The sequence below is a fragment of the Epargyreus clarus genome, unplaced genomic scaffold (genome assembly GCF_041222505.1).
Source record: "Epargyreus clarus isolate Ecla_fem2 unplaced genomic scaffold, WU_Ecla_fem_2.2 ptg000011l, whole genome shotgun sequence".
NCBI classification, from domain to species: domain Eukaryota; kingdom Metazoa; phylum Arthropoda; class Insecta; order Lepidoptera; family Hesperiidae; genus Epargyreus; species Epargyreus clarus.
Genome location: NW_027332219.1, coordinates 7,086,016 through 7,097,146, shown reverse-complemented (window position 1 = coordinate 7,097,146; position 11,131 = coordinate 7,086,016). Strand labels below are relative to the sequence as shown.

Here is an 11,131-nt window from a genome sequence, read left to right as displayed (position 1 = left end):
TAGAGGTCAGTTAAAAAGCCAAGATCATACTGTTCATTTAACGTATCGTTTATAGAGGTAAGGTACAGACACAGAACGGGACAGACGCGTGCTGTGGCAGACAAAAAGTAATCTCCTATACAATAATGTAAGTTGACGTTTTTATATTTATCGTAACAGCCGCGCAAACAAAACATTGTATAAAAAAAATATAATGCCTGACACGGCCCTTGTCTGACACGTTCAATGTCTGTATTACCAAGCTATGAGCGATTCTGTTGGATATATCAAGGAACTATGATTACTTATTTATACATACTTTTATTTTCTAATAATATGTTTTGTACATAAAATATTATGGTATTTTTTCTTAATTTTTTAAAAATATTATAATCAAAATAGAATTAATATTCTATTAGTTTATTGTTTAAATTAGATTTATTAGGGTAACACTTTTCATGTCTATATTTTTATTAACTATATTTATCTCATAATGTGTCAAAATTAATTATATTTTAAGGATTATTCATGATATAATTTTGATCGAAAAATGAAAATAATTCTCTATTGGGACTAATTTTTCTTTCATTTTTACTCTAAAAAATATTTAATTTTAAATAAATGTTTTTGTAGCAATTTAATATTTCATTGCCCATCTTGTAAAATGTTTTGTTTCAAAATTAGCTAAGTATGAACTTTAAAACAACAACATGTTATGACGTATATGTACGTCACTATTTACTATTTAACCGTCTCTATCTTGCGTGAAAACTGTTAAAATTCGCATATATTTAAAAAGGATCCATCCATATCCAGGATTGTAGATTATGACAAATTCAGTCTTTTTAAGCCTATTCCTAGTGCCCAAAAATTCCTAACCGACTTACTTACATTTTCTACAATTATTGTGTGAAATTCCGTTGCAAGTATTATAAAACAATTTTTAAAAGTTAAACTTTTGCAACGCTTAATCATTTTTATTATAATTTTGTACATATCAATTGTAAAGATAAATTGTTCTTTATATTTTTTATTATAAGGTGCTATTATATATCTGTATTTCTATTTCTTGATAAATTGTAAAAATTTAGCCAAATTCTAATCAATCTAGCCGAGAATGTATGGTTCTTCTACATTATAATAATATATATAATAATCTTGTACATTTTTATAATTGTTATGGTTGTAAAAGTTGCTCAAAATGAGAACTAAGTGAAATCTGAAATATCAGAGATATGGGAAATAAAGTTATTATAAAATATTCAATTTATTGTTTTTATTGTTACCCTTAGATACTTAACATTGTAGTTCTTAAAGTTTTGGTAGATGGAGCCGCGAGAAAAGCTAGTTGATCTATACATAGATTAGTAAAGATACTTCGCCGCCTTGAAATTGAACGAAGCCACAAACGGCTTATTAGTAAGTTCTTTTTTTGAATTATTGACAAATAAAAACATTTTTAGAGAAAATTTACGAATAAATAACTAGTACTGTGTAATTTACATAATAAATAAATAATTATTTCAGATATTTTAGGGACATTTTAGCACGGAGACGTGGCAAAACTTTTTTACGCAATTATTTCAATTCTCAAAACTGGGTACATTTTCTTGTTAGGAGTAAGTAATCTTTACTAATCTATGGATCTATACAGTATTATAAAGCTGAAGATATCGTTCGGAAACGCGATTTTCAAAGTACAATTTTGATTTGAAGCAGTTTTATTTGGATAAGGTTTTATGCCATAATTTATTAAAAATCAGTATTGTTGAATTGATGACCGCCTTCAAATCTGTGTCAAAGAATACATAGTCAATGGGCATGATGACAGTATTCAAAAATCAAAGAATAAATGATTTACTTACAAACAATATGTTGAAAGCATTCTCAAAAATAACCCAGTTTTAATAAAAACTTTAGGATTCATTATATTTTCAATAAAATAAAAGTATAAAATACTGCAGTCGTCCATCTTGTCTAAAACGCTAATCGGAGCGAAATGACGTCATTTTTTTGACATGTCACCGTATTGCTTGAACTTTTCTATGGGATATCGAAGCGTGACGTCACTCGCGGACGCCATGACACCATGATAGTTATTTCTACCTATGATATGCTAGGAATACTGATATAATGTTAAAAGCAATGAATCCGCATGGTATACTTGTCAATAAAACAACAAAAAAAAACCACAATAATTTATTCTAATCCCAAAGTAAAAACAAACATCCATACAAATATACAATTATTAATAATGCTTTTTAGTTTAAAAATTTATAATGTTTTATTACAATCTGTGACAAAAGAGATTTATCAACGTTATTTATCTTCATAATTGAAAGCTTGTAGCAATATATTTTTTACATATCATTTTATCAAACGAGAATATTTTTAACAAAATTTATTTTACTGTAAAAAATACTTAGGATCTTTTAGCACCAGGTCAAATCAATTTATTAAAATAAGAATCCTAATAGATAAACTGTACTCAAATGTAAATTTACAAAAACTTTTAAAACACCATATAAAACACTTCAACAAAAAATAATCTTTGGAAAACACATTAAAATCCTATCAGTCATATTATAAAAATAAAAAGTGATTTTTTCAATAATATATGCGCAAGAAGTGAAACTATTACAAGACAAAAAATACATATTAATGTACAAATCATATTTATAAATAGTTATTGTTTAATTATTATTACTGAAACGTATCGCCCCAGTGTAACCGCTTCAAAAATCGTAACCTATATGTTTTTTTTTCTTCTAAAGGAGCGATTATAGAAGTTTCACTTCTATCATAACAGTTAAAACATTGTTATAATAACTTGATTAAGACTTTGCACACTTTGTTGTTACGTCATAAAATAATTTATTTGGAATTTTCCAGGATTTTGTGTAAACCCTTACTATAAAAATGCCATTTTAAAAAACAGTGCAAAGGTTCAAATATTTATACATACATTTAATAGTGTTTTTTGTGTATTCATGTGTGACAAATGAACATACAATAAGTTAATATTAGTGGCAACTCTCACCCATATACAAAAGACATTATAGCAGTTTTAAGTCCTTTTTGGTTTGAAGGGTATGGTACAGGGATACATTTATCCGAGGCGTTTCAACTTAGTCCACAAAGGTAGAAACGCATCTTTGACTTACCCTTAGGACTCAATAGGTTTGGTATAATATGGGATTGATTATAGTCCATGGGTTACAGTGACCAGAGATGGACTGTATGTTGATTTTCTTTTATCACAAAAACTGATATGTATTATATGCCACTGTGAGACAGAGATAGCAATACAAAACCGAATGTACTCGAATATCTTTCTCTAATTGCCGACGTAGCATTAAGAATTATCTACTTAAGTTATTAATCTTATTATAATTAGACGTTCATTTGTTTCAAATATTAATATTAGACACCAATTAAATATCAGTGTCGGATGTAAACATAATAAACGAAGGATGGTTTGAAGGTGGTAAAACCCTTTGTGGTTCGACTCCGGCCACACCTATTTCTGCCTAATAACAGCAGTGTTAGGCGCTGCTGTGTTCCGGTTTGAAGGGTGTGGTAAGACATACTTGTCCGAGGCGTTCCAGCTTAGTCCTCAGGGGTAGCGGCGCATCTGTAACCGACCTCAGGTAGGAACATCTAATCCTATCTGGGGTTCACGATTATGATGATGTCCATGGGCGGCAGTAGTCACTTACCATCAGGTGGACTGCATGCTCGTCTGTTACTACTATATTATAAAAAAAAAATCCTCTATCACACCTAATGACAACATTTAAGAGTTGCTATGTTCTGGTTTGAAGGGTGGTAAGGGAGGTATTTAAACAATGTTCTGTAACTTATTCCTTAGGGATACTAACACATCTGTTGCCTGCATCTGGTTGGACTGTTATCTTATCTGGGGTTGGTTATAGATGTCCATTGGCGGCAGCGAGCACTAACCATTTGACAGTTATCTATTTTCTTATTCAATAAAATGTTTAAAACCGACATCGATTAATATAGACACGTAATATGTTAAACCTCTAAATTCATATCACAAAGCAATATATTTTTGTGCAAAATATTATATAGAGAAGTCATACTTCTTTACATGTTATGACCGTATTAATGTGTTTTGTCAACCCATTACTGTCCCACTGCTGGGCACGGATCTCCTATTAGAGTGAGAGGGGTTTAGTCCATATTCTACAGCACTGGTCAAGTGTGGATTGGTAGTTCACACACCCTTGAGATTTTTTAAAATTATTTATTTGTAATGACTTGGCGTGTAGATTTCTTCAGGGTATTTTCTTTCATCTTTTATGTAAGTGACTTTCTACGTAAAAAGAAAATAGAGGTGCCTGGAAATCAAACATTGGACTTCTCTATGGAAAGCTTAAATATATCATTGCTGCTATTTACTTATTATAAAAAATAACATTTCATTGTAAAAAATACCAAGTCAACTCACTGTTTAGTATTTTTGGTAATAATTTACAAAATATATATTTTTCGCGCAAAAGAAGTATAACTTCTAATGCACATAACGATATACACACCCACATTTTATATTAACATAATCTACCTATTCAGGAAAGCTCAGTCTAATTAAGTCTTCTTTTTCTCCAATTTCTGATATTCTTCTATTAGCTTCTCGTCTTCTAAGAAGGGGAAAGAATCTGAAATACATAAATGTATTATTTATTATAAAGAAATTAATATTGAGCTTAAGAAAAAGACTCGGCCATGATCGGCTATCTTCGGATTGTAAAAATACACGAACTCTTACATTTTGATATCTATTAAGAGTTGCTACAACACTTTTCTGTTATATTTGCAAGTAGTATAATTATTTTTGTTACACGAGGGTGGTGCTCACAACTCTTTCAAAAAGGAAAATTTTACATACAGGGATTTTAAGAAGAAAATCGAGCGAAATAATATTTTTATCACTTGGTATGTATGATGTCTCACAATAATAAGGTTCAATTCCCAAACAGTCTGACGTCTGTAAAATAAATTAAGATAATAAATAAATATAAATCAATAAAAAAATCAAGAAAAATGTACCTTCTCTCTCCAGCTTGACTTTGCTCAGCAGTTTTTTGTCATCCTGATCCTGATCTAATTTTCCATCTACAGAACGGAACTTACTCTGAAAAATTAATTAAACTGTGTTGAAACATAAGACGGTAATGTATGATAAAACAGTAGAAAGTACTCATAACTATTGAAAAAACTTCGATGACTAGTGTTGCCATCTATCGAATAGTTGCAAAAAGTTGATACGCTAAATATGAGCAGTGTAATTAATGTAAATAAAAGCGGATAGTCACAATAAAAAATATATTCACATATTATGTGAATATAATGTCATTTTCAACGGACTTCAAAAAAGGAGGTTATGTATTTGACCGTTATGTACATATGTAAGTTTGTAATTTGTATGTCTGCGATTTTCTCTAAAACTACTACTGCAATTTGGATAGCGTTTTGGGTATTCAATTTTTATTACATTCCTTCTGCATAACTTATAAAATTAAAGCAAATGAAACTGAGAACGTGAACATATTTGTGTGGATAGAACCACAAAGTTCTGCTTCAAGATACTTACCTTGACAAACTCCGGCAAGCCATCCTGCAGATGGTACCAGCTCAATATGAACACCAGCGACACGAAAAATAGGTTCGTACTGATACCTTGAATTATAAAAATAAATTGTTAATTAATAATTATTTCTTTGGGCAATTGGTCGCTTGTTCATTTATTCCACCGTTCATACATTTCGTTCGTTCTTTCAATAATTCATTCAATAATTGTTATTAATTAATTATTTATTGTTTTACCTTCTAAACATAAAGGATTTTATAAAATGATAATTTAATACTTAAAAATTACGTTATTAACCACTTAAGTCCAGAGTTAGTTAAATAGATTATGTTATAATTCAATCAAATTTAAATCATTTTCAATTAGCACTTTTCCCGTCCAATTTCAATTTATAGCATTAATAACAAAATAAAGAAACATTTCATAAAATTTAATTTTATTGCTGTTAAATATTTTAATATTAAATAAATTCAGTTTTATTATTAAGTATATCATATAATAAAATTGAAATAAATAAAACATACCAATGAGAGCCGATATCTTCGGCCAATTGAACATATAGTACCGTAGACCAGTGAAGTGTGCCTCTATGAGCAACTCGCATGATATCACTTGCACGAAACGCGACTGTACTTCCACATATGCGTCCGTTACTGGGAGATCCTGCAAACCAATTCCCCGTATAAAATGAATTGAAGGTGGTAGAACCCTCTGTAGTTCGATTGTGGAGACCACCGCTACACCTATTGTGGTGTAGAGCTGAGCCTTGTATTATATAAGTTAAATTAAGCTTATTATTTAGTCAGTTACAATAAACACTTCAACACAGTAACACGCCTCACAATACCTAAGAGCCTGCTTGTTCACTACACTATTTTTGCCTAATAACAGCATTGTTAAGGTTCAAGGTGGTAGAATCCTTTGTGGTTCGACTCCGGAAGCACCACCGCCACACCTATTTCTGTTATAATAGCAGAGTTAAGCGCTGCTGTGTTCTAGTTTGGAGGGTGTGGTAAGGGAGACATACTTCTCCGAGGCGTTCCAACTTAGTCCTCAGGGGTAGCGGCGCCTCTGTGATTGACTTTAGGTAGGAATCTAATCTTGTCTGGAGTGATTACAGATATCCATAGACGACAGTATCCATTTAACATCAGGTGGACTGCATGTTCGTCTGCTACTCCTATATTATTATAAAAAAATATATTTTAAGTTATGTAGGTGCATATTCTAAGGAATGGCATGATATGAATTTGTAAGGCATCGGAATACACCTTAAGGTCTAACTGTATGGGTAAAAGCAACAACTCACTTGATCATCTTCAAAATCGCTGAACAGTTCCACTTGCAGCGTCTGCTTCTCCTCGTCTAAGCCAGTAAGAAGCAATGGAGCCATTACTAACGTTCGCATCACTTGATGGAGTCTCGACCTGAAAATAATTGCAATTGTGGCTTTTTTGTATCCTAATGAAAATAATAAACAATGGAAAATGAGAAATGACTATGTAAGAATGACATTGACTAATAGTCGCGTATTGTATTTCTATAATATAGGAGTAGCAGACGAGCATGCAGTCCATCTGATGGTAAGTGGCTACTGCCGCCCATGAACATCAATCAACCCAGATAAGATTGAGGACTAAGCTAGAAAGTCTCGGAAATGTTTATCTTTCTTACGACACCCTTAAAAAAATACAGCAGCGCTTAACACTGCTGTTTTAGGCAGAAATAGGTTTGGCGGTAGTGTCACCGTAGTCGAACCACGGAGGGTTCTACGTTCTACCACCTTCATAAATGTTATCTTTATAAATATTAACATTAAACATACCTATGTCTAAGCATTGCTGAGCGGCACGACGCAGATACTAGCACACCTCCTTTAGCCCGCATTTGAGCACACACCATGAACATACCTGGAAAAGTACGAAAAAGAAACAAAATTTTAAAAATGTTTTCGAAGCTTAATATAATCGAAGGTAGGCTTTCTCATAGAATATGATGGCAAAAAAACAAGGTTTTCTTTAATGAGGCATTTCCGTCTCGAAAATAAGCTTAAATTTGGCCAAAATCAGGGGACATTTTGGAAATTTTGTGGCCCCCTTAAAGATCACGGGTTTGCAGTTTGCACTTATCATTATTTTACATTTTGAGCGGCTGAGTCATCTTATTTATACAATTTTGAGGCGCTATTCTGGTCCCGATACTACAAGAACGAAAGCCAACGACACGCGGTGTTCCCAGGCGGTTAATCGTCCAAGTATTGACTGCGCCCGATGTTGCTTAACTTCAAAGTCAAGTAAGTTTAATCCATAGGTTCAATCAAGTAAGTTCGTGTTAACGAGAACCGATATGTTCAACGTGTTATGAACGTTGGCGTGTTTATACCTAGATCCTTATTAACTTGTGACTCAGGCATATCCAGGGCGAGTCGCACGCGATACGCCTGCGAGGACATCAGCATGCTGCTGCGCCGGGTTAGCTGCACGTGGGCGGACGGGAACGAACACACGCCCATGTTCTCTTCACACGACCTACGGGAGGAAGACCATGATGATCTAAGTAGAATGTTATAGTCCGCGTAAAACTGCTAGTCCGCTCTGAATATAGAAAAGAATCGCGTCGCCACACCAAATTGTAGACTAAATCTGCTCGAAACAACTTCAGACCACACTAGCACTTTGGCACGGACTATAGAAATTAACCAGTTTTTGTTTTACGAACTATGTTACGATCTGGAGGCACGGTAGTGCCAAGTCAATTTATTTATTTAAAACATAAAAGATTTTTAATATTGATAAGGTCTCATAAGATGTTGTTAAGTTAGCTAATTACAAAATAATTTAAGATAGAATGTCCCATAAGTGGGTACTGAATAAATTAACTGACTTGGTATTACATGGACTTCACAACTTTTTACAGTAAAAGAATTAAGTTATGAGAATATGAGACTTGTTTTTTTTAAGTTATGTTTTTGATGGCATATATTTTAGGATTGGATGTTTGTTTAATCAAATCATTTCACCTCAAGGTTTAAGGCTATGTTATATTGAGCTTACATCTTACCGCGTTTTTTAATACGGGTGTAATTACAGAGAGCACCTAGTAATAGATAATTTGTGTAGAGGGATAGCTCTATCTTCTCAGCAACATATACGGAACATTGCAATTACATAAGCTAAGCAGTTTGAATTTAAATGGACAAAACTTTGAAGCTAAGTTAATTATATTTCTAGGACTAAGTATTTTATAATATATTCATGTATATATGTAAATTTCCAAACGTTCCCACAAACACAAGTTCACAAAATTGTTCTTTTTCCATTATTATTTAACAATGGCTAATAAATTGTGGGTCAAAGTGCCTTCATTGTTTACTTTAATGCATAATTGAATTAAATTAATTTTGTTGATGTATGTCTTCAGTGAATATAAAATATTAGTAATATGTGCATGCAGTCAGCATTTACCACCATGTGCATTTAATGCTCATTTTCTACTTCATTTTTTTTAGTTACTCCAATAGAGATAAAAAGGAACAAATTTTGTTGAGTCAGTAACTCTTAGGTATTTTTCTAAGCAGCCCATGTTTTTATTTTTAATAGCACTTAACAATTTTTTTTTGGACATGACACATAATTAAGGATCTACACTCCATTATTGCCCCAGGGCCTCTGGACCTCCAAATCCATGATAAAAGTATTATCCAACATGTTACTTCAGCACAGATTGGTCAAGGAAATTAATGATCAGTAGTTGATCTATTCTGGATTTTGTAATGTTTGTTGTTCTATGTTGATTTTGCAACCACAACTATCTAAACATAACAAATTACTTAAGCTGTCAGCTTAACCAAATATGGTCCTCGCCAAACTGCTAGTCCACTCTGAAGTTGTTACAAGTAGGTGTAGTCATAGAATTTACTATGGCGATATGATTCATTTCTATATTCAGAGGGGACTAGCAGTTTTACGCAGACTATACTAGTTTTCTGAAATAATAATGCACATATGTTATAAATAATCCACTAGTGGCCCCCATCTAACTACCAACCATGCTAAACAGCTTAATTTCATAGATCAATTGATATTTCAATTATAAATTCATTGATAGAGACAGAGACACTATTTATGTCTTATGAAACAATTATTGTTAGATTATGTTGCATCCACACTGATAGTGCATGACTCAATGTGACCTTAGGAAACTAATGCCTATTGATAAAGTTCAATCATAGATAATAATTTGTAATTGAAATCATGCATGAGAGTTGAAATTTCTTTTATTTTTAATGATTTGACTGCCATTGATGTCTTGAGTTACAATTTTCTGTTTCATTTTTTACACTCAACATTCTGGGTTTTATTTTTATTTTTAACATATAAGTTGTCAGTGATTAAACACAATATACCATGTTTTACAGGGAAAGCAAGCACCAAAAAGTATTCCAGTCCTTGTCATATCAAATATCGACAAAAAACAAACTTTTGGCCAAAGGAACAATTACAAGCAGGTGGTATCTGCCACATCCTCTGGAATAGGCAGTAAGCAGGGAGGTGTTAATTTGTCTAATACTAAATACTCCCCATATATTACTCTCATTATACAAAATAAAATACTGTTATCCCGAAAAATAAATATTCAAAAAAATAAAAGAAAAATCTACTTACTTAAATTGCAGATGTACTGGCCGCACATGAGTAACGTTGGGCATGTATGTGTAATAAAAAATAACATACATAAAAATGGACACCCATAAAATTGCCGCGAAAAATACAGTGATCACTCCCGCCTTGTACAACAGTTCTTTAACACTTTCGATGCTATCACTCGTCTTCTTTTTATATCCTAAATACTGTTTGGACACGAAAGACTCGATCGGTACGCTTACAAAATCCCTAACGACGCGGAAAGGGTTAATATACGTAAGGATAGCCATTACTGTAAATACACTTGGTACTGTGTATGTTCTAATGTAGTTTGAATAACTCTTATCAACGCAGCGGTCAAGGAAACGGATCTAGGGGATTTGAGGGGTAGATAATGCCGGTATCGTAATTTTTATTGATAAGTGCTGCGTTAACTTTTTTTAACGGATGCAACAGCGCAGCGCTGTTGTAGTGCTTCAAACTGATATGTTCGAAATATTTATTGGTTCTTGATAATAGTAATTATATTGTAGTGAGACAAAAGTTATTTATTTACAACCTGTCAAATGTCAGATGGCAAACTTCAAACTTCAATGCAAAATGACGTTAACGCTCCGTTTTGTCTAGATTTTTCGAGTAAATATTATGTTTTATTTGAAATAGTTTTGATTATCATTACTAATTTCGAAACGTTTTCATTTATCAATATAATTGGAATTAATTTAAAACTTTTTTAAAAGTTCATTTTTAAAATATGTCGTCATATTTATTGTTCATATTTTCGAAAATATTTTTTCTTGGTTTATATTGAGAATTTGATTTGACATTTTAGCGAATTCACAAAACGGAACGTATTAAACGTCAAATGAGTCTAACTGTCAAACCCATAGATATA

At 32.2% G+C, this 11,131-nt stretch overlaps 1 protein-coding gene across 1 annotated transcript; it reads right to left on the bottom strand.

Annotated features, from left to right (window-relative positions):
- Positions 1-3,130: 3,130 nt before the first annotated feature.
- Seipin (lipid droplet biogenesis associated protein seipin) lies at positions 3,131-10,809 on the bottom strand. Its single transcript, XM_073077871.1, has 8 exons — positions 10,258-10,809; positions 7,976-8,121; positions 7,419-7,503; positions 6,903-7,020; positions 6,118-6,256; positions 5,597-5,682; positions 5,053-5,137; positions 3,131-4,661 (listed from the first exon to the last, which is right to left on the bottom strand). The coding sequence occupies exons 1-8, from the start codon at positions 10,524-10,526 to the stop codon at positions 4,591-4,593; spliced, it is 999 nt and encodes a 332-aa protein (XP_072933972.1). The 5' UTR covers positions 10,527-10,809; the 3' UTR covers positions 3,131-4,590.
- Between the last annotated feature and the right edge of the window lie 322 nt (positions 10,810-11,131).

What these genes read in the sequence shown, in the direction of transcription:
- Seipin (XM_073077871.1), bottom strand. Translation starts at nt 10,526, where the DNA reads ATGGCTATCCTTACGTATATTAACCCTTTCCGCGTCGTTAGGGATTTT. An exon ending in GCGATTTTGAAGATGATCAA is followed by an intron (nt 6,257 to 6,902) that starts GTGAGTTGTTGC and finishes ATTGGTTTGCAG; the next exon opens with GATCTCCCAGTAACGGACGC. An exon ending in GCTTGCCGGAGTTTGTCAAG is followed by an intron (nt 5,138 to 5,596) that starts GTAAGTATCTTG and finishes TTAATTTTTCAG; the next exon opens with AGTAAGTTCCGTTCTGTAGA.